Genomic DNA, 23,272 nt, shown 5'->3' with positions numbered 1-23,272 from the left:
TTGGGACAAAACGTCTATTTCTATCTCCTTTCGGAACAGGTTTTCTTTCATTACGATATCGTACGTTTTATAAATATCCACGAGTTCTCCACGACTCGTATAATTTCGAGTCGAGTCGATCGGCCGAAAGTTTACTCTTCCATCGAGAACAGATATCCTTCGTAATCCTCGAGATATCTTGCAGACCAGAAACGTATCGTTTCATCAGCGACGAAAACGCTCGTTCCCATTTCGTAAATCCTTTGAAATTGGCCTGTTGCAGAAATCATTGGACAATTATATCGTGGTGAAGGACTACAAGAACGAGACCGATGGATTCTCCGTGAGCATCGGCGATATAGTCGAGGCCCTTGAATATGCCGATCCAGCCAAGTAAGCAATTCACAATTTTTCCAATCATTTTTTCTCTCCACCTTTTCAAACTCTTAACCCTTTCGATCGAATTACTCCCACCACATTCTTCAAAGAACGTATTATAACCTTCTGCTGAAATCGAGGATTAGAAAACATTCTTTCTCGAATATCTTGAGAAAATATCTGGACGAAAATTTTTTTTTTCTTTTTTTCTTTCCGCGCGAGAAAGATTAAAATCTCCTCGTATCGGATATACCGAAAATTTTGAATTTTCTATTCCTCTTTCTTCTTCGTTCGTCAAATTATCCTATCGCGTTTTAAATAAGAATCGTAAGAAAGTGAAACTTTTTTTGCGATCCAGCCAAAATCCAGCCAAGTAGAAACTTCCAGTCTTGCTTCCAGCTTCATAAATCCGGAGGCCAAACAAATTTCGCGCGATCGTTCGGAACGTTGACTTCGCGTTGCGTTCGTTCGCGTTTAAAATCTATTTCCGTGTGCGCAACGTGCGCCCGGCCGAAAATAATCATCGCCGCTTGTCGTATATAGAGTCTAACGCGTTCAAACGATGCCGATACCGTGTGCGATCTGTCACGTTCGGATAAACTTCTTTGCCTCGTTCCAATTAATTAAACCGAGGAGGAACCGATTAACAGTGGTTAAGTGGCTTAAGTTGTACAATTGCTTGCATGCATTGGATTGGAATCACCACGAAAATGCTTTTGTTAATCCAAGCTCAGCGAGAAGACTATTGCCGATACCCAAAGCTTATGCAAAGCTTGACAATTGATATTGAAAATTACTGTGCGTTAATTTTTGGAGAAGAAAAAGAGATCGAAGGAAATACTCGAAAATTGCATTTGGGGAATTTTACTTGCAAAACGAAAAAAATACGCATCGGACACACGTATTAATAGGAACGCATTTCGAACGCATAAGACGAGGAGGTGCGCGTTCAATCTTCGTGTCAAACGGTGAAGGATCGTCTCGACTCGAGCTTGTTCCCTCTGCTTATTTTCGCGGCGATATTTTTGCGCGCGTGGTTTTGTGAACAAACGCGTGACAAATGGAAAATCTCGATTTTTGTCGACAATAAGGAGACGGAGGATAAAATAGCCGCTCGAACGTGGTGGAAATGCGATCTTGAATTTATCTTTTCTTGTTGCGCTATAAATAGGCTGAACAAACCAAGAGCAAGTAACAAAGAAAAACCGCGAAAACCGCTGCCTGACGACCCTGCAACATCTCGCTTTTAACGGGACGCGCGCTAACTCGCTTCGATTAGCGGGGAATGATGTTTAGTCTGCATGAAAGCCTCGGCGTCGATAGCGATGGATAATGATGGGGAATGAGGGAAGGAGAGGAAGATGATTGAACCGATCCATGTTGTAGGAAGATCAAATTGGATCCTGATCTGGAGATCGGTGATGTGGCAGACGTATTGGACAATTCCGCCGCGTGGCACAAGTTGTCGGTACGACCGCGTCGAAAGCATGCAGATCCCCGTGCTAGAGATGTCTCGAGGTCTCCCTCGGACACCAATTTGCAGAGGTAAGGTATCACGGGTAATGCGCGCCGCTCGACGAGTCACTGGACGATTTTGGAAAGAAATTGACTTTATATTGTACGTGAAACGAACTTGTTCAAATTCTATATCGTTCTATCTTTGACGAATAGTTCCAAATTCATGGAGGATAACTTTTTGGAAAAATTGAATCGACGATAAATTGACTTTATATTGTACGTAAAACGAACTTGTTCAAATTGTATATCGTTCTACCTTTGACGAATAGTTCCAAATTCATGGAGGATAACTTTTTGGAAAAATTGAGTCGACGATAAATTGACTTTATATTGTACGTAAAACGAGTTTGTTCAAATTGTATATCGTTCTATTAATAATACTGTAAGTTCTATCTTTGACGAATAGTTCATGGAGGATAACTTTTTGGAAAAATTGAGTTGACTTTATATTGTATGTAAAACGAACTTGTTCAAATTGCATCGTTGGAGAATAACTTTTTGAAAAAATTGAGTCGACGATAAATTTATATTGTACGTAAAACGAACTTGTTCAAATTGTGTATCGTTCTATTAATAACACTGTAAGTTCTATCTTTGACGAATAGTTCATTGAGGATAACTTTAGCCACGAGAGAGATCGAAAAGATACAATGGAGAATCAGAATCTTGATTGTTGAAACGAAGAATTTTCCAGAAAAATCGTCGGAAATGAACTTGGAACGATTTCGATTTCGCCAAGGACGCGTCATCGCCATTTCCTCGAACCATCGGTCGAAATATACGCGCCGAACAGGTGCAGGTTCGTTCGATATATCACGTTTCTTCAACAGCCCTGCTCATTAGATTCTAAGCGAAACTCGTTGCTCTCCCATTTATGCGATCACTTGCGCGACATAATTCGTACATTTACGAAACGAGCAGCCTGTAAATCTCGACGAAAAGTATCAAACTGGTCGGTGACGAGAACATGAAACGGGAAATTCTTCATCGAACGAGAAATATCCATAGCAAAATGAACGTTTACGTGGAGGGAATTAAATATGAATTATTGCAACGTCAGAGCCAATGAACTCGTCGTATTTCCCCTGGAATTACACGAAAATGCTTGTCCAAGTGGTTATCATACAGGCTGAAAATCGTTTAACGTTTCATTTGACCGCTTCCTTGCCATTACTGTTGATTCAAAGTTCTCGTGTCGCAAAATTAAATTTTGAAATAAAAATGTCTCATAATAATAATGACAAATGAATTTTGAGGTGCAAAGATAGAAAAATCGTCGATTTCCACGGTTTGAAAAAACAATGATTGCAAGATTGCAAATCGTAGCCATTTTTTAAAATTGCAACTTCTCTCAAGAGTTCATATTAGAGTGGAAATATTATTGGATGATTGGATGATTAATCGTCCAAAGTATTCTTGACCCATAAAATCTTAACTCTTCTTCAAACGAACCATATTATTTGATGATATTCCTGATATTATACTTGATACAGGCTAGTATAATCGCAGCTGATATCTTGAATCGTACAAATAACGATGATTTACGACGAAGTTAACGAAGATGGAACGTTTATAAGCGTCTTGAAAAACGATAATACGTCTAAAATGGTGACTGGCCGTCAGCCAGAACAAGTTCGACGTCGACGTACAATGTTCTAATAAATGATCAATAGGAGAAGGAATTGTCGTTTCGAAAAAAATCTGTTTACTCCGTCTGTGCTCCAACATAATGATTTCATCGAAAGAGAATACATATACAAAGATATATATATATATATACGATGATTTTTGAGAAAAATATTATCTGTTCGTCGTTAAATGTCGCGACGAAATAAATTTCAATTGCATAATGCAACGAACAACGCGTGGCGTGGTTTGGTTGATTCCAAGAAAGGTGAAATACCGGCCAGCTCTGAAAATAAACTCGCGTGAAGGTGAGGTTCAAGCTGAAAATTTGATTTGCCATTTTGGCAGACATTTCGTTCAATGGATTACGAATTATTTACTACAGTCTAACATTGTGAAGTGTTTCAATCGTATCCGTTGGATTTTCTAACATTTTGATAAAATCGGTGATCAGAACTTGTAAGAAATTATTGGTGACTGATATAATTTTAATTTTTCTTTCTTTTTTTTTTTTTCAAAATTTTGCACAATCGAGTATTTTATCGTGTACACGTGTTGTTACTTCATTATCAAGGGAAAGAAGCATCTTCTCTATTTGAATCGTGCCTTTTATTAAAAGTATTCATACGAAATAAATCAATAAAGGTATAAATCTGTGGAAAAAATTTTGTCTTCCACGGATGTTCGATCTTTTTAAGCGAAGAATTAGAATAATTATACATCGTTACTAAGCATTCAATTTTATATGCAGAGAGTCCGTTTGGAAATCTCGTGTCTACGACGAGGATGATGATTAATTAGAGAATATTCTCTACGAATTAAAATACACATTATAAAGAATAGATAGATATAGAGCCGTGTGGGCGGTGTGGAAAGTTATATTTAAATTTAGTGACTAAGACAGGATTCAGGATGCATATTCGTGGTTCATTCAACAAAACGCAAAATTTGTTGGCGTCTATGTCAAGGCCCTAGTTCAAACCTTGATTTTCTCAGTACCATTTAAAGCGATCCAATTATATTGCAAGCGATGAAAATATATGCTTGGACCGAATCTGCGTCGAATTTACAACTCGCTGGATAATTAGCCCGATGCGTTTCAATAATTTCATTCGTTTGAAACAAATTTTTAATCATTTATAAAAACTACTACCCCTTTTATAAACTATTAAACTATTCCTTTCTTCAATTGTTCTTCTTTTTATTTTTTCATCAAAGCACTTTTACCGTGAATATACTTTAATCTGGAATATCAAAGAAAAGGATGGTACGAGAATCTATTTCAAGAAAAATATTCTTTTCCACAGAGTGTACGTTCGTACAGTCGACTCAAGGGAAGGATGGCTGCCCATGTCCATCTTGATGCAAACCGCCCTCAGCGAGGAGTCGGCGCTTGGACACCGGCCAGAGGACTCGCAGTATCGAAGGGAGTAAGCTATTTCTTTCGTTGGAACATTTCTCCCTCGATACTAATCCTTGTTCCGTTCGTTAATCGTCGCCATCTCGTAGGGCGGTGGTGAAAGAATTGGTGGAGACCGAGGAAGAATTTGGCAGAGACCTTCAACAGGTCGTTGAACGTTACTTAAAACCACTCGACAATCCGGACGTTCCACGAATCGTGCGCGACAACAAGGACATCATATTCACGAATCTGAAGCAGATCGCCGATTTCCACAATACGTACGTATGCTCGCTGAACGGATTTAGAGAGGAGAATAAAATTCACTGCGACACATTCGCGAGAAAAAAAGAAACCCCCTCGCACAGAAAATACTATTTTTTCACGTACAAAAACGAATCTCAAATTCGCGATATAGATCAACGAGTTATTTTAATCAACTTGTTGTTATTCGAATTGTGTTCGTAAAAAGAAAATCGCGATAAGACTTTTCTTTATTGGAATCGAGACGAAACGAGACGAGAGAAAGAAAAAAAAGAAAAAAAGAAAAGGAAGTACATACACGCGCACGCACGCACACACACATACGCGACACATTAAATACACATCAAATACGTTATTCTCTCTTCAGCGAAATGATGATGTGTGAGTAAGTCCGATAACGAGGCGTACTTTGTGTGATGGTGTGTTTCGTGTTAATATCGCTATATGTTTAATACAAAAGCAAAAGTATCGCTTAAAAATCCTCGTATATCATCGTTCTATGAGCACGCTTCGATTGACTGTAACAGTATAAATTCATTCTTTTCAAAGAGAAAAAGTGGTATTTATTATAGAGCTGTGTTGCAATTCTTAAGTGGAATACTTCATTCATGGTCGGACAATAGACGAATGTAAAGAAGAATGATTTCACTAAAAATGAAAGATATAAAGCTATACTTATTGCAAATGTGATTAAAATGTTTTTAAGCAGAGTGCTTCGTATAAATTAATACGAGGAAGAATGATTTCATTGAATGGTTGTCTCTCTGATCATATTATAAAAAGTTTTCGATTTTTATCCTTTAGTGCCTCAAGCAGAATATAAAATATGTTTTAATACGTTTCGCCTCCCCCGATGTTGATTAATCATAATTCACGATCTTTCCATTTTTCTTAATATAACTCACGTGGATTAATAATCAGCATAGATGCGTAATGTCACAATGGCGTAATAATTCATTCGAGAAATTAATGGTCGTAACTTATTTAAATGTTGCACCCCTAAATGTGTCGCGTGGAGAAAAATGAAACCACGAAGGATGCAGTCTTCGGCACGTAGGCATGGTGTGTTTTTTTAGCGTGAAAATTAATCGGAACCTTACTTAGATCGTTCGGCAGGGTGTTGATCGAGGGTGTTAAGTACTACGCGGATCAACCACGAATGCTTGGAAAAACTTTTCTGCGATTGGTAAGTTCGTTAAAATTTATCATGTTTATTTCATTCATCATTGAGAGAGATTTTCATTCAAAAAATATCTTTTTAAATCGGACATTTGTTACAGGAAAGAGACTTCGACAAACACGTGGCCTATTGCAGAGACGAACCGGTGGCCCAGGAGTTCCTCCAGATGAACGACGTGGTACGAGAATACTTTGAGGTTAGTCGCTTGATTGAGTAATAATTAGAAGAAGAAGAAGAAGAAGAAAAAAAAAGTTATCTTGATTTTTAACTCATATTTTACTAACAGAGTAAAACCATCAGGATGGTAAGAAAGATTTCTGTCCATCGTGTTTGTAGTTTAGAATCTCGACACCAATCGTCGATAATAAAGTGGCGGGATTGTTCCAAACATAATTTTCATATGATAATTTAACTTGTTCTATACATAATTCTACGCATTTCAAGAACTAAACTCTATTCTCCTTTAATAAGGCTATAAATATATCATTAATAGACCCTGTCGTTATGTTTTTCATTTTGCTTTTCATTTTTCATTTTTTTTTCCTTACTCTCTTTTTTCTTTTTAAGATAATTATTCTTTCAACGATTATTTGTATACATATATAAAAGATGGCAAATGGTGAGGGAAACGTTTGGAGGATTTTCCATGACCGAGAGATCCGTTTGCATGAATCGAAGGAAATTTCGCAATTACGTAACAAGCGGGGGTAAACGGGCGTCTGTCCAGCCCTCGAAATAGCTTGGTTTATTCTTGACGGACGGAACATCTTTCGTTCCTCTTTCTTATGCACGATAGTCTCGCGGCAACACGCGTGCCACGAAAAGAAAAGGAAGAAAGCCGGCCGCGTTATCGGTTGGCGACGTCACGATTGCTGTCATTACGCGATGACAGCGGCAAGCGTAATCATTCCTCGCAGAAAAAACGAAGCATACGATCCAACCGTCTCAGCTGTACCCGATAGATCTTCGAATCGTGCCCTATTCTTCCTTCCAAATTCAAATTGGGATGCTTCTGAATTTTTTTCTTGACCATTTCTTCTCCTCCTCCTCCTCCTCTTCTTCTTCTTCTTCTTTTTAATTGCGAGAAAACATTTTTAAATGATACGTTGTAGTTAATGTTGAAAATGAAGGCGAATCTTTCAAGTTTTAGAAAATTAGCCAGGACAAAGTGGATTAACAAAAAGATAAACGATGGTCCGATCGAAAACGTAGGCGATCGGATATACGTATTAGAACATTTTATTATTTCTATAGTAACTGTATTGCTCGCTTTTTTCATGATCGTCCCGTTATTTCTGGAAGTTGACTCAAAAAATAACCGCGAGATATAAGTGTCGTGTATTCATTTAATGAGATTAAAATTAGATCGTGCGATATTACGAAAACACCTCCAATTTCGAAGCGAGATGTCTTTAGATGCATTAGAACTTCTCGTAGATTACTTATATTTACGATTTCCGTTCACGCGTCCTCTTCGGATTCAATTTACGTTTATTACCATGTCCAAAATCAGGTTTGATATCCACGATATACAGGATATATCTTCCATTAAGTTTGAGAAATAAGAGTTGCGGGCGATCTAACGTATAGTTCTTTCACCTCGTCGATAAATTTGTTCTCTTCAATTAAAAATGAAGAAAGAATTATAAACTATATTATAAACTATCGTTATAAAAATAACTAGATATTATATCTGGGATCAATTTAATATAAATTTTTATCAAAGCGTATACTTGTATATTTTCGTGAAGAAAAGAAAAAAAGAAACAATAAATCAAACAACTTGATTTGTGGATCAAAAGAAAGAGACGGTATGGAAATAGGCGAGATCTTCGCGAATCCTTTCCATTTTCTTTGTTATTTCTGAAAAGGGCAGTGGCGAAGCAAAATCATAGAACTGTACACGTTGTTTTTGTGCGTGGTCAGTCCACGAGTTCGTCCGGCGTCTAAGTATAGCCGTGGCCGTATTGGTCTCCCGACTAGTGTTTTTCGGTAACCACCGACTGTGGATCCCCCTCGAGAGGAAGAGAATCGGCGGAAGAGCAGAGACCTGGGTCCAGTCTGGGATCAGTCACGGTGTCCTCTTCGAACCAACGACTCGAAACGACACGAACAACGGTGTTTACCCTCCCTTCGCTTCCGCTAAGGTGCGCCAACCCTTCCAACCCTCCATCGTTTTCTTCTTTTCTTCCTTCCTTTAACGTTTTTCGTTTCGATAATCCGCAAATATTGTTTCCATTTGGTATCTCTTCCCCGTATATTGGAATTTCATTTGGAGATGCCAATTCCTCTGCTCCATTATTTTACCAATATTTGTGTATACATGTCAATCAAGTTGTTTTCATTATTGGTTTCTCTTCAGTTTCTGTGAAGATTAATTTGAAAATTTCTAATCTAATAGATCTAATGGTTGGTGAGAGTTGTGTAACAGAATTGTGACAGATGTTGTGACTCGGAATCTTGGAATACAGGAGGCACGTAAGTTGCAGAGTATCGTTCGATGCTAAAGAGTCGAGAGGATTAATTGAATTTGTCAATTAAAAATTCGTTCGTATGTTCCTTTATATGTCGCGACAATTCACGGTATCAGATTCATCTAAATTAATAGAATAGGAAATAGCTGCGAGTGGAACATCCAGTCGTGTCCAAAAATACGCGTCTCTTCATCCTGGTGTCAAATTACGAACGTTGAAACAATTCGCTATTCTATTGTAGGAAATTCCAGTAGCCAAATTTCAGTTGGCTTTCTATTCCTCCCACTCCTTCCTCCAAGGAAACATATATCTCTAAATTCCGAATTCCTAACTCTTTAATTTATTACCATTTATTACCGCGTTTAAAATAACAAATCGGCGAGGAATAAATTTTATCCGCGTAAACAATTTTTACGATGAAAAATATTTTTCCCCTATTTTTTTTTTTTTTTTCTTTTTAAATTAATTCAACGAAAATTCGTTGCAGGAACTGAGCCAGACTCTCCGTGACGACAAAAGCCTATCGGAACACTTGAAGCTTCCGATACAACGCATAAACGACTACCAGCTCCTGCTCAAGGTAATCTCTTTTCTTCTAGTTCTTTGCGAAATCTCACGGCCGATCGTGGAAAATTGTTAATGCAGTGCCGCGAATCCAGATCGAAAATACATTTCAAGGGTGTTATGACAGAAATACAACGTGGCGTATATCTTTTGAAAGCATTCCAGCACGACGGTTGTGCACGAACCACCCGCGTCGCTAATTTTCGTGTCGAGTTGCCGCTGAAATTTAATAGGGCGTCGGATATTATGCGCCACGAAATCGCTTTCAATCCATTCGCACAACGATATATATATATATAGATATTTGATTATTGTTGCACGAATTTATCAATTAATAATAACAATTGGTGAATTCGTAAAGTTTCGGTAATAATATCACTTGAATTATATTCATCTCGCACGTTTTTTGACAAACGATGAAATAAAGAAAACCTCGAGCCAAAAAAACTCGGCTGTCATCCTCTATTTTCTTCGTAACAATAGAATAGAAAGTGAATTCACGTCTTGTCACGTGTCAGCGAGACGATTTCTCTTCTGTTCCCTAATTTTCATTCAAAAATTAAAATTTATCTCCTCCTTAAAAAAAGATACGTTCTCCACGGGAGAAAGAATATTTTTACATTGCGTATATTTGAAAATTTCATCGCCAATGGCGTGACCCGTACAACAACTCACGTGACCTATATACCCGTGGCGAAATTTCATTCTGTACGATAAAATTAGCTCGGCGCCAGAATACTTCCCGGTTCACCTTGAAAAACGGATTCCTCGAGATTAATTATTGCCACCCCCGAAATTTCGTAAACAAGAGCTCGTCAACAAAATAAAACGAAAGTGGATGACCCAACCGGACCGAGGCCATGCTCGATTCTCGAGGCGAGAGGATCGCGAAGAATGTTGGCGGAAGAAATAGATTGCACGTGATCGATAACGACGATCGTTGTTATTGCTCGGTACATATGATCTCTGGTTTCTTACCTGTAAACCTTTGGCTTAGCCGCAAAATCAGTCTGGGCCGGTTGCCCGGAACATAAAGATGACGAGAGAAGTGGCGAAACGGAACGAAACTTATTAGCGTGAACTTGCTCAGGTTACGACTCTTTTCAAAATTCTTTCGATTTCGAAATTTTTAAATAATTTTTCAATTTATCTTAAGAAAGGTGGAATCGAAAGGTAATAAAGGTTAAAAGTTTTATCAAAAATTTTCTTTCCATCGATCGAGATCTCATTTTCGCGACTTCTTTTCGATCTGATCGTTTCACTTTCGTGTTACGATGGATATATAGATCGAGGGAAGATACAAAGTTCGTCGTGGTGTGGTTCGCAATGCCTGCAGAATTTGGTCGTAGTGTGTGAACGAGTGTGTGGGCGCCGTACAGATTTAGCGAGCTAAAAACGGGTCATGTTCGCGACGCGTTATCTTTCCCGTCGCCTCCCTGTCATAGAAAAATTGCACGTGAGATTTATTGAACGAAAAAAAGGGAGAGAAAAAATTGTGCGTCCATTCGTACGTTCGTGAAATATCCAAATATCGAAGCCAAGAATTTCACCTGCATGAATTTTCTTATAATTTTTAAAAATTCAAAAAATATATATATATATATCTTACGAATATATCTTCTAATTTTACCGTAATTGAAAATTGTTCATCCTCCAGTGTTGTAAAGATCACAATTGGAAGGTGAAAAATTTTGTAAATTAAATTTTGAACAAATGTCGAATGATTATTTTCTACGCAGGAGCTGGTGAAGTATTCGACCCGACTAGGCGAAAACTGCGACGACCTCCAAAAGGCTTTGGAGTTGATGCTAGGTATCCCCCATAGAGCGACGGATAATAAATTCATAAGTAATATCGAAGGGTATAAAGGGAATATCCACAAGCTTGGCAGATTGCTCACGCACGTCAGTATATTTGGATTCAATCAATCAATCGTGATTATGCTTTAAACACTTATATGTGTGTATACACATTGTGTGTATGTTCAGGAGTGGTATACCGTGATTGACAAGGACGGTAAAAGCAAGGAAAGGTATCTGTTCCTCTTCAAAGCTCGCATACTTGTCTGTAAAGTCAGACGGATATCGGAAGATAGATCTGTCTTCGTCCTAAAAGACATTATTCGAGTAAGTGATTTCTTCCGTTTCATACATACAATCATCAAGTTAAAAATTTTCCTTTTTTCCGATCAAAAATTAGAATTCTATTATATCATCCTGATAAAAGATTTCTTCACTACCGAAAAAAAACACGATCCCCTATTTTACAAGAAGAAACAGTGTTATTTATGGAACTAATATCGCATTTCAGTTGCCAGAAGTGGAGGTGAAAGATCATCCAGGAGACATACGCTCTTTTGAACTGCACAATCCAACTAGCCCTGCTTATCCAATCACGCTGGTAGCTCATAAAGATCCCGTGAAGGCCTATTGGCTCAGAGAGATTCGACAGTACGCGAGTGACGTGGTAGCTTTAGCCGAGCACGCCGCGGACGATCTACAATTGACAGAAGTGGCAGAAACGAAGGAAGAAAAGGTTAATCCTCAAAAGGCGGCTGGGAATCCAGGACCGAAGAAGGCGGAAGAGAATCCAGGGCCGGAGAAAGCTCGAGGTAATCCGGGACCGGAAGAAAAAACGGTGGAGAAGAGGAAGGACAATCCGGGTCATAATCCAGATTCGAAACAAGCGAAGGTTGAAGAAGAAGGTGCGGACATGTCGCGAAGATATTCCGCCAGTCGGTTCAGCAGCTCTTCGAAAGTTGTCGAAGGTAGAGTTGATTTTTTAACGTTTAAACAAAATGCTTTATAATTGTCGTGTATTATTCATAATTTGTTTGCATTTGTTTTTCGTTCATCTCTGAAGAATATTCTTCAGTGTCCAGCAGCCAGATTGGCACGTCTACTTACATGGAGTCGTCGAGCAGCGCGGTGAAGATGGAAGCCAGCTCTTACCAGGCTGGAAATTCGATAGAAACCAGGACGAGCACGGCGAAGATCGAGGGTGGTGGTGGAATAGGAAAGCCAGTGTTCGTCAAGACTCTCGTGGGATCCAGCGTTGAACGTAAGTGATCGAATGAATAGAAGATTAGTTTGTAATAGCCAATAAAGAAAATCGAAGAATACGAATACGAAGAAGCGAAGAAAATCTTCGGTTCTGATTTTTGATTTTTCAAAGATGAATCTGTCGAATCTGTTGCGATTCACAGATAATTTCTCAGTAAATGGCTCTGTTTAGAAGTAAAACAAAGTTTCCACGATCAGGTGACATAAGATGATTCATTTTTACTGTTCTAGCGATACCAGAAAATAACGTGGAATTGATACACGCCGTAGGTAAAGTGACACAGGATTTGTCTATTTTCTGATCATTCACTCTACTGCTATATTCTCTTTTTTCTGTCAATCGTATCGTTAAGAATATTTCTATGATCTATTTCTTATATTTTTTTCTTCTAGCCAGCTAAGCAAAATCGCTTCTACCAGGCTATTGGTCAAGCTTTAATATTAATCCTAGGTGTATACGAAAACACACTTCACGTACTCACACTTTACACGATCATATTTATTTTAATTTTCGATATTCTCTATATTTATCTTCGCACACTCGACAATTTAACACAATCTGCTTTAGTGTCGTCAAATTATTTTTTCAAGTAGCTTCTTTGATGATTGCTATTCTTCTTTTTCGTATACTATTTTACTTAGTTACTTAGTACCACTTTAGAAGATTAGATTAGAAAAAGCACACACGGCATGCTTTTCATCATCCATCACAAAATATAAATATCAAATTCTTGAGCACTTACTGTATACTTCAATTTTTACAATTATAGTAGATTTGAACATATCCTCTCCCCCCCCCCCTTTACTCTTTCTTTATTAAATTCATGATTCATTTCAGTTTTAAACATTGTTACATACATTGGAAAGTTCTATTCTTGTACATAGTATCATGTGTCAAGTATTTTTAACTGTACCACATTATTATTACAACAGCAACAACTACTTCAGTTTTAGACGCTGTTACACCCCCTGGAATTGTCTTTCTGGAATTCTCTTGTAGAATATTTCTGTTGATCGTATAATCGTATTTGTACAAAGATCATCTGTTATACTCTTGTATATTTCATAAAAATTCTTGAACTTAGATATACAGTAACAATTGATGCTCCATTCAGATTCGTACTAATTTTTCTACTAATTTCATTCAAATTCTTTCTTTACGTAGCTGGAGAAATGGCTGTCTTCGAGTGTACTCTATTGTACACCGATTCGACCACAAGAGTGCAATGGTTAAAGGACAATAAACCGTTGGAAGACAGATTAGCAGATCGCCTGACAGCCTCTGCGACCGGAAAAACGTTCAGACTTACACTTCAGAACGTGCTCGAATCGGATTCTGGCATCTACATCGCTAGAGCTATGAACAGCGAGGGCCAGTCTACATGCACTGCTCAGCTCATCGTGCAACAACGTGAGTTTACTAGAAATTTGTATCGAATCGAAGGATATTGTTGAATTAACATTTGTTCCTTGGATATCCAGTCACTGCTGAGGAGAAGAAAGCAAGAGCGGAAGCCAATGCGCCGATCTTCTTGGTTCGGTTGAAGGACACAGAACTCATGGAGAACACTTATCTACGTTTCATGGTGAAAGTGAAAGGAGATCCTAATCCTGAGATGAAATTGTTAGTTATCGTGGAACACGTTCTTCTTTTTCTTTTGTCAACAATCTCTACTTTAGAAAAATAAATCGTACTTTTTAATTTTCTTCGGCACAGCTATAAAGACAACGTTTTGATCGATGCAAGCCATCCACGCGTGAAGATCGTCACGGAGCAAGGCGATAAAGGCTTCTACGAATTGATATTGGAAGACGTTCAAAAGCAAGACGCTGGAAAATATTCGTGCACCGCGAAAAATAAATTTGGGGAAGCTTCTTGTGAGGCGTCCGTGACGGTGTCGGATGAGAAAATGTTATACCTTCCCGAAGACTTCCTCGAACCGGGCATGGAGCCCCGATTCACTTGGCTCCGCGATGGAAAACCGTTCGATCCTGAAGAACGTTTCAAAGTGTTGTTCAAGGATAACGAGGATACCCTGGCTCTGGTGTTCCAACACGTGAAACCTGAGGATGCTGGTCTCTATACTTGTGTCGCCCAAACGAGTACAGGTAATTGAAATACCGATGACACAGCCTTTATAGCCTCCTTATAACTTTTCGATCGATCGATATTACGATATCCTGTAACGATCAAAATTCATGAGAAAATTGAAATCGTAGGTAACATCAGCTGCAGCGCTGAATTGACAGTTCAGGGGGCGGTGAATCAACTGTTGAAAGATCCGGAGAGGCCGAAATTGTGCTCAGAGGCGAGGCATTCGGAAGTGAGCGCGGGTGGATCAGCCATGTTGGAACTGCAAATCAGGGGTTATCCGAAACCGGACATCAAGTGGACGAAAGACGGGCAGGAGATCGTGGCCGGTGGAAAGTACAAGTATCTGTGGGAGGACGAGGAGTCCATGTCGTTGGTGATCAAGAACGTGACCGCTAAGGACGCGGGTGTTTACACGATCAGGGCGAAGAACGAGTTGGGCGAGGATACGACGCAGATCGAGTTGATCGTAAAATCCGCGCCGAAGATCACGAAGAGGCAAACCGACACCACCTGTATAGTCGACGAAACGTTGACGATGACGGTAGAGATAGAAGCGACACCCGTGCCCGAAGTTAAATGGTACAAGGACGGGCAAGAAATTAAGGAGAACAATCGGATAAGCGTGGAGAAGGAGGGAAACGAAACTTATAAACTGACAATAAGGAACGCTCGGCTAGAGGACACCGGCTCTTATTCGATCGTGGCACGAAACGAGGTGAATCAAACGACAGAGATATGGAAATTGAAAGTGTTGAGCCCGCCGAGGATCAGGAAGGGATTGGGCGAACCGATAATAGTCGATCAAGGTGGTGGTCTCGTGTTAACGGTGGAGGTCGATTCCGTGATGCCTGCTAGTGTTAAATGGTACAGGGACGGGGAACTGGTCGTCGAGGATAATCATATAAAAATGGCGAAAGAGGGTAACAAGTTCGTTCTGAGGATCGTCAACGTAGTGAGCGAGGATGCAGGATTTTACAAGGCGGAAATCTCCTCCGATCACGGAGTGGTCACCGATGAAACCAGAATTCGGGTAATCGAAAGCATATCATTGTTTCGAAATGATATTTTATTATCGTTTCGTCACAACGTTTCATTATTTTTTCCAGGTGAAAGGTCTGCCACGATTCAAAACTAAGATGTACGACGTCACGGTGAACGAAGGGACGAAAGACATCGAGTTCAAGGTGGAGATCGACGGTTGCCCGCAGCCGAGCATTCACTGGTACATCGACGACGTGGAGATCACGGAGAAGCGAAAAGAATTCGTTCGGAAGGAAGAAGAGGAGTCTTGCACGCTCATCATTTCCGAAGCTAAGACCGAGTTGAAAGGGAAGTACACGTGCAAGTTGAAGAACGAATTCGGCGAGGTGAACAGCAGCTCCACCCTGGTCGTCAACAGCAGGCCGAGGTTGTTGAAAAAGCTGGCAGATCAAAGGATAAAAGAGGGCGACACGTTGAAATTGATCTTCGAGGTGGCCGGTACACCGGATCCCCAAGTGAAGTGGTACAAGGATGGGCAGGAGGTGTCGGCGGACGCGAGGATAAAAATAACTAGGGACAGCAAACGTCAAGAGAACTACGACTTGACTGTTACTTTAGTGAAGGGTTCGGACGCGGGAATTTACGAGGTTCGGGCGGAGAACGAGCTAGGCTTCGTCACCAGCAAGAGCAAAGTGTTGATAATGAGTAAGGATCCAATCGATTTTTCTAATCACGAAATAAAAATTCGGGGTTCGATTTAGCTGGGCTGCTCTATCGTTATTCGTCTTCTTCTTCTTCTTCTTCTTCTTCTTCTCGGTAGAAGAAGATGATCATCAGAATCTTATCGATGATAGAATTTGAAGGATCGATCGATGGAGCGGCTCGGCGAATGTCTAACGTGCCCGTACACGATACTTAATTAATGATAAACTTGCCAGCGAAATCGTCGTCGATTTACTCGATTCGATTTATAATCAACGTTGAGTAAGTACTGAAGATGAAAGGTACGGTTTCATGTTCGATTTTTCGTTGTTCATCGTTTACCTTTGTTCGTTCAAAGATTCACGGACAATCGTTGATTTAACCAAGAATCTTACCCGTCACGTGTGACTCTTTTTCGAGAGTACAGTTTTTGGAGATGATTAAAAGCATAATCTTTAAAAAAAAAACGCGTCACAGACACTGACGCGTTTTCTCTGTTGCCTCTGTTACTTATACATTCTCATGCTCGTTTTTCTCGTGTTCTTTCTCGTCTTTGTCTCGATGGAAAAAAAAAAAAAAACCATTTCTTTCAACGACGATATTTGTACGTACAATTGTCACTTCTATGTGCTGATCGTATCCCCTTTCTCCATCGCGTTATATACATGTTTGTGAAAAATGTATCCCAAAAATGTGTGAATTCCTTAGCGAAAACGGAAGAGAGCGTGGAGGAAAAGATGGAGATGACGAAGGAGACGATCGAGAAGATCAGCGTGGAGGAGGAGGAAACGAATTTGCAGAAAATCGAGGAGAAGGAGATCGAAACGAAGAAGGAATATGCGGAGGAATCCGGATCGGAAGGTAATCTAACGATCCACGGAACGATGAAGAACTGATCCGACTTAATAACACTACGGGCATAACGAGAGAATATGGGTTATTATACGTACGGAAGAGAAAGAAAGATCTTTTATTTTAATCTATTCTATACGCTAAAACGCTTGAAAGCTCTCTAAATATCCGTGTTCTGCGATCGTCGCAAATGATTTTGGTAAGATTTTTGAAACGATTTCGAGCAAACAATTTTTTTTATCGCTCTATTTTCCTTTTTTGATTGGAGCGTAGAAGAGTAAAAAAAAAAAAAAAAAAAAAGAAACAAATTTGAAGGATTTTGTGTTTGAGCATAAACATTTGAAACGCAAGCAAGCTTCACTATTTATTTTTCTTATCATCGAACTTATCATGATAAAATTTTTATCTTCTTTTTTTTTTTTTTTTTTTTTGTAATTCGCACCTTGCGATATAAATGTAAATGCTTAACATCGTAACGCTATGTAGTAGTGATCACAAGGCAAGATATTAGAAACGACACGAATAGCCTTGCCTCGTTGCCTATAACTATAATTATGCAACGGCTGAGTAGAGGTAGAGGATCGTAGCCCAAAAACACATATCTGATAAATTCAGGTCGAGTGAGACTGGAGAAACAAAACGTCCAAGTAACGCGTGGCCAGGGTGACACGATCACGATCTCCGTGGCCTCCACAACGACCCACGAGGCTATACTAACAGGTAAATTTCACGCACGCTGAACAACGTCTCGCAATTCGCATCTATCGCACAATCATCGTCGTGAACGGAAATTTTGTGACTGAATTAAATTATTTCACCCTTCGACTCTTTCGTTTCGCTTTATCCTTGATGCGATCGAAGACGACGCAAGATTTTCCAATTTTTCACTGAAAAAAAAAAAAAAAAAAATTTCTTTGAAATCGAAATCACCGCTACGAGTTCGAACTTTCCAACGTCAGTCGCAAAATCCGCGAGCACGAGAGCGAGAATGACGCCACGAGGCTTGGTCTCGTCGAAAAGCAACTTTTGCTTTCTCGAGTGGCTAAAAAAAAAAATATCTTCGAACAGAGGAGAAATAGAAACTCGGTCGAATAGGTAAATACGAATAGAGAAAAAGCTATTGTGACGACAGCACAAGCGTTCGCAGGTCCCGACGAGAGCCACACGATCAGCAAGATGACCGCGACAAAGGTCGAGTGCCAGGAGTTGAACACGGACGGAGGCGGCGTCGAAGAGATCGCCACCTACAGCTACAGCGTCCAAGAGGAGTCTGTGCAGAAACCGCAGAACGGTGTCCTGATCGAGGAATTCTCGGAGAGCAGCGAGCAGGATAACAGATCGAGGCTTCAGGTGAATCGCGGAGTGTCGATCGTCTCCGTTTCGGACGACGAGTCGACCATGAAGGCGATTTCGAGAGATATCAGCGCCGAAGACGTTCACCGCTACGCTGAATTGTCCGAGGATCCCAAGTTGGTGAACGGATCTTACGAGGAGTTGAACGGGAACGGGTCTCCGATCGAGGAAAAGATCTTGTCGGACAAACCTCACAGAGCTTGCTTGATCACCGAAACGATCGCCGAGGAACGATCGTTGGAAGAATCGGTGAGATCGAATCAACGAAACGGCGATGCTTTGAGGAATAAGTCATCCGTTGACTCGGAGGGATCGAGGATGTCTCCTACGATCGAGGATACGATCAAGTTGACCAAGCGAAAGATCGAACGGGTGAACTCGATCTCGACGGCGGAGAAGGTTGTCGAGATAAACTTGGAGGAGCGTCGTGCCTCCGTGCAAAATGGTATCTCGAGGCAGAGCTCGAGAATCGAGAGAACGGAGGATTTTTCCTCGGTCGAGGCGAGGAAAATGTTGGGAAAATCGGAGGAAACCGAGTCGAAGGATGGTTTCGATGGCAAGGAGGAGGTGGACGAAGAGCTCGAGGCTCTTCTAGATCGCGTCAAACGACAGCGCAGCGTTTTGGACGATATCCTTGAAAAGGAGCAATCCAGGGATAATACCCTTGGAAAGGAACCATCCAAAGCTGATTTCCTTGAAAAGGAACCATCCAAAGCTGATTTCCTTGAAAAGGAATCATCCAAAGCTGATATCCTTGAAAAGGAATCACCCGAGGAATCAGGTACGATCGCTCCATCGACCGCAAAGAACGAATCTGTTCTTGCAGGATCTAAGATCGATGATATTATTCCCAGAGTTCTTTGACGAACGATTTTTCTCTCGCTTCGAGAATGATGCATGCATGATCCTCTGCTTTCCCGTTCTTTGTTTTGCCTGTTCGTAAGCAATTTCAAATTTCGTAATAATCATATCGTATCATCGTTTGTATTGCTTTTGCTTTAACAACGCGATGAGGCGTGTAACAAAGTTTAATCGTTCTCGTTTGATATCTCTCTGTTACTTTGAATTTGTTGAAAGAACGAGACAATCAATTGCGTTAAAATAATTAAATTTTGTTATCGCTTCAAGTCCAAAAACCTGTATCGTTTGTAGTGTAAAAATGATCAGTCGAAATCTGGCCAGAGCGATCTTCTTCGTTTTCATCGAGGTGAGCCGACAATTTCAAAAATGCTAGACAATTTCGAAAAATCAAAAAAAATATACATATACCATATGATCAAAGATAGAAAAAAAATTGTCTAGCATTTGGAATAAAGTTAACTTGAAATAAAATAACAAAGCAGTGGCAAGCGCAAAGAGATGCACGGCAAAGAGAGAAACGAACGTTTAGATCACTCCACACACAATTCACCAATCCGTTTCACCATTCGGAAAGGTTTCTGATCTCCGATTGTTTTCCGATTAGCGCCTCCTCACATCATCAAGACGACGCTCGCCGATAAAACGGTGTACGAAACCCAGACGATCCTGTTCGAAGTCGAGGCGACGAGTTTGCCAAGGGCGGACGCCAAATGGTTCAAAGATGGGAAGCCTCTTCGAAGCGGAGAACGCGTGAGAATCGAAAGCAGCGGGGAACATTTCAGAATGGAGTTGAGTAAGATAATCATCGAGGATGAAGGCGTGTACACGTGCTCGTTCTCCAACAAACTTGGGGAAGACATGACCGAGGGATATTTGACCGTTCAAACCGTGGATGAACTTCGGAGGCCCAAGTTCATCGAGAGTTTGCAAGACGTGGATGTTGCCAATGGAAAGTCTGGCAAGTTCAAGGCTATGTTCACCGCCGATCCTATTCCTGACATTACATGGTATGCTTAATCTGTGTATCTTTCTATTAGATCGAGTTATTAATCGAGTTGTATATTTTTCTGAAAAAAAAAAAAAAAAAATTGACGAGGATTAATCGTATCGATACACGATTATTGTATATTTTATCCTTACCTTCTTTTGCATTATTGCCTCAGAATCTTGGGAATTTTGGGTACGTTATAACTAAATTATGAACACTTATCCAAAATTTGAATGCACATCTGCAGAATGCACAAAATATGCACAAATATACATTGTCCGCAAAATTTATAAAAATCCGCGATTTATGTTATAACTTAATTGTAAAAATACATTAAAAAGAATTTTCTTAAGTTTGTGTAAATCGTGTGAAAAAGGTACTTCAAGGGTGAAGAAATCCACTCCGAAGATAGCCGTTTGAAGATCACCGTAGATAACAAGCCGGGATCGGACAAACTTACCGAAACGACAGTCACTTTGAGCGTGCCGAAATGCTCGAAAGATGATACTGGAGAATACACGCTGAAGCTGAAGAACAAATACGGCGAGGCTGAATCTAACGTTAGTTCATCAGCTTTGCGCGAGAATAATTATTTGAACCAAAAAAAAAAAACCAGAAACGTAAAAAACATTTATTGCATACCAGGCTTTCCTGAACCTTCTACTGTGTCCCGAAATCCAAGAATTGAAGGACGTTACTACGAACGTTGGAGAGTCGCTCACATGGCAAGCCATCATCAAAGGAAATCCGAAGCCTGACATCACGTGGAGCAAGGGTGACGTAGTTCTGGAAAAAGGAGAGAGATACGATTTCGAGGAAGATAAGAGGAACAACAAATTCACACTCGTCATCAAAGAAGTGGAACTCGATGACAAAGGGACTTACCAAGTCACGGCTAAGAATTACTTGGGTGAAGCGAGCGCACAGGCAATCCTGACTCCGTACAGTAAGTCTTGAGAATTTTCTTCTCGATTCCGAACTGCGAATCACACGATTCGATTTTTTAAGGTGAAACGCCAGTCTTCTCCGAGAATCTGCCCAGTAAGCCCGTCGAATGCAAAGATCGCAGCGATATAGAGTTCAAGGTTCGTTGCAGCGGTATCCCCAGGCCAAATTTGAAATGGTTGAGATGCAACCAGGAGATCAGAGAGGACGATCGATACAAAATTGTTACGCGCGAAGACGGCAGCAACGTGGAAAGCGTTTGTTCCATCGCGACGTTCGGTCCGAACGACGTCGGAAGGATCACGTGTCGAGCCACGAACGTTTACGGAAGCGCCCGAACCTCTTGCGATCTCCTCGTGCAATTGATCACGCCCTCTTTCGTCAATCTTCTGCCGAAATTGACCGAGGTGGACGAAGGTAGTTGTCTGGAGCTGAAGGCGAAAATCGACGGCAGCCCGATGCCCGAAATATCCTGGTACAAGGATGGGGAAAAGATCGTTCCCGACGAGCACACGAGGATCGAGATACTTGCCGACGGCACCACCAAATTGACGATCGATCGCGTGAAACCGACAGACTGTGGTGCTTACAAACTTGTGATCAACAATTCAACCGGTGAACATAGCTGTTTGTGCGCTGTAGCCATTAAACGTGAGCGTCACACACTTTCGATTTATTCAAAATGTTCGATGATCGAATTCAATTTGTTGCGTCGATCGCGGTTTCTTTTCATGTAAAATAAAAATCTCGTTTCAGCGGAAAGGAGGAAACCGTCATTCTCGAAATCATTGGAGGACGCGAAGATTGTGGTGGGGCAGCCATTGAAATTGGAGGCCCAAGTGGTCGCTTTCCCGAATCCAGAGGTTCAATGGTTCAAAGACGGTATACCACTTCGACACACCAAGGAGATATACTTTATAAACGAGCCGAACGGAATGATCGGGTTGAGGATCGATTCTTGCCAGCCGGAAGACGCTGGCACGTACTCGATGACCGTCTCCAATTCCCTCGGTGAAACTACAGGCACGGCCAAAATCGAGATCGAGGAGAAGGAGAGACGGCCGGAATTCGTGGTCACCCTTCAACCATTGTCCGTGATGGAAGGATTCCCGGCCAAGATGGAGGTCAAAGTTTTAGGGAAACCAACGCCGCGGCTTCAATGGTTCAAGAACGGCGAAGAGGTTCGATCTTTTTCAAAAACTGTTCCATTATCTCCTACGAAATATTTCCATATTCGACGTGTATGTCTGTATTTCTCTTCAGATTATACCCGACGGGAAACGTATAAGGGCGGTGAGCACGGCGGACGGAACTCAAGCGTTGATCATCGACAATGCGACGCCAGATGACGCGGGAGAATACCAAGTGATAGCTGGCAACACGGAAGGCACTTCTTCGTGCAAAGGGACGATCAACGTGGTTGGAAAACTTCAATCCGATCTTTCGGAACAGAAACCTGGATTCGTGAACCCGATGAGGGACGTCTACGTGGAGGAGGGCCAACCGTTGAGCCTCTCTGTCTCCTTCGTAGGTAACCCTATCCCGGACGTGAGCTGGTCCAAGGATGGAGCTCCTCTCCAACCGTCCGATCGGCTTACCATCACCTGCGACGGGAAGAAAACGGAGCTGGAGATCAATCCTTGCGAATCTAAAGATGTCGGTGTTTACGAATGCCGTATAACGAATCCGCTCGGCGAAGATTCCACGAAATCGACGGCCAACATCAGAAAGATCTTCCAACCGCCCAATTTCATACACACGTTCAAAGATCTTCAACAGTTGCCCACGTTCGACGCCAAGTTCCTAGCTCGCGTATCCGGTGTGCCACGGCCGGATATCACGTGGTACTTCAACGACAAACCGATCGTGCAGGACGACGACAAGTACAAGATCAAGCGTGATGGGGATGCTTGCTGCTTGTACGTGAAGGATTGCGCTTACGAGGATTCCGGGGTGTACAAGTGCAGAGCGGTGAACAAAGGCGGAGAAGCCGAGTGTGCGGCCAATTTGACGATAGTCGATGAAATGTAAGTTGCGTAATCTCCTCGCCG

The 23,272-nt window shown here is 41.0% G+C and overlaps 1 protein-coding gene and 1 long non-coding RNA gene across 8 annotated transcripts in view; one reads left to right on the top strand and one right to left on the bottom strand.

Moving 5' to 3' along the window:
- The window catches only part of Obsc (Obscurin), a 35,816-nt gene that overhangs the window by 6,509 nt on the left and 6,035 nt on the right, over positions 1-23,272 (top strand). For 2 of the 7 annotated variants that reach the window (XM_012490648.3, XM_086904322.1), the window contains exons 2-27: positions 263-372; positions 1,744-1,902; positions 4,809-4,931; positions 5,011-5,181; positions 6,269-6,350; positions 6,445-6,540; positions 9,306-9,398; positions 11,122-11,286; positions 11,371-11,508; positions 11,693-12,149; positions 12,245-12,442; positions 12,676-12,714; positions 13,610-13,855; positions 13,927-14,068; positions 14,162-14,553; positions 14,665-15,569; positions 15,646-16,225; positions 16,931-17,083; positions 17,690-17,794; positions 18,222-19,208; positions 19,893-20,295; positions 20,653-20,836; positions 20,922-21,222; positions 21,285-21,872; positions 21,978-22,402; positions 22,485-23,248. In XM_012490648.3, coding sequence (XP_012346102.2) covers positions 263-372; positions 1,744-1,902; positions 4,809-4,931; positions 5,011-5,181; positions 6,269-6,350; positions 6,445-6,540; positions 9,306-9,398; positions 11,122-11,286; positions 11,371-11,508; positions 11,693-12,149; positions 12,245-12,442; positions 12,676-12,714; positions 13,610-13,855; positions 13,927-14,068; positions 14,162-14,553; positions 14,665-15,569; positions 15,646-16,225; positions 16,931-17,083; positions 17,690-17,794; positions 18,222-19,208; positions 19,893-20,295; positions 20,653-20,836; positions 20,922-21,222; positions 21,285-21,872; positions 21,978-22,402; positions 22,485-23,248 — 8,006 coding nt within the window. Of the gene's footprint in view, positions 1-262; positions 373-1,743; positions 1,903-4,808; positions 4,932-5,010; positions 5,182-6,268; positions 6,351-6,444; positions 6,541-9,305; positions 9,399-11,121; positions 11,287-11,370; positions 11,509-11,692; positions 12,150-12,244; positions 12,443-12,675; positions 12,715-13,609; positions 13,856-13,926; positions 14,069-14,161; positions 14,554-14,664; positions 15,570-15,645; positions 16,226-16,930; positions 17,084-17,689; positions 17,795-18,206; positions 19,209-19,892; positions 20,296-20,652; positions 20,837-20,921; positions 21,223-21,284; positions 21,873-21,977; positions 22,403-22,484; positions 23,249-23,272 lie in introns of all 7 variants that reach the window. The other 5 variants (XM_086904323.1, XM_086904325.1, XM_086904324.1 and 2 more) reach the window with 5 other exon arrangements.
- On the bottom strand, positions 20,547-21,537 carry LOC147658175 (uncharacterized). The gene is made up of 3 exons (XR_015291008.1): positions 21,162-21,537; positions 20,919-21,062; positions 20,547-20,803 (listed from the first exon to the last, which is right to left on the bottom strand). It is a non-coding gene; the product is annotated as an uncharacterized LOC147658175 (long non-coding RNA).

This window comes from Apis florea, unplaced genomic scaffold, assembly GCF_048593485.1.
Source record: "Apis florea isolate Af1SG1 unplaced genomic scaffold, ASM4859348v1 contig_2350_pilon, whole genome shotgun sequence".
NCBI classification, from domain to species: Eukaryota; Metazoa; Arthropoda; class Insecta; order Hymenoptera; family Apidae; genus Apis; species Apis florea.
This window is presented reverse-complemented; position numbering and strand designations above follow the sequence as displayed.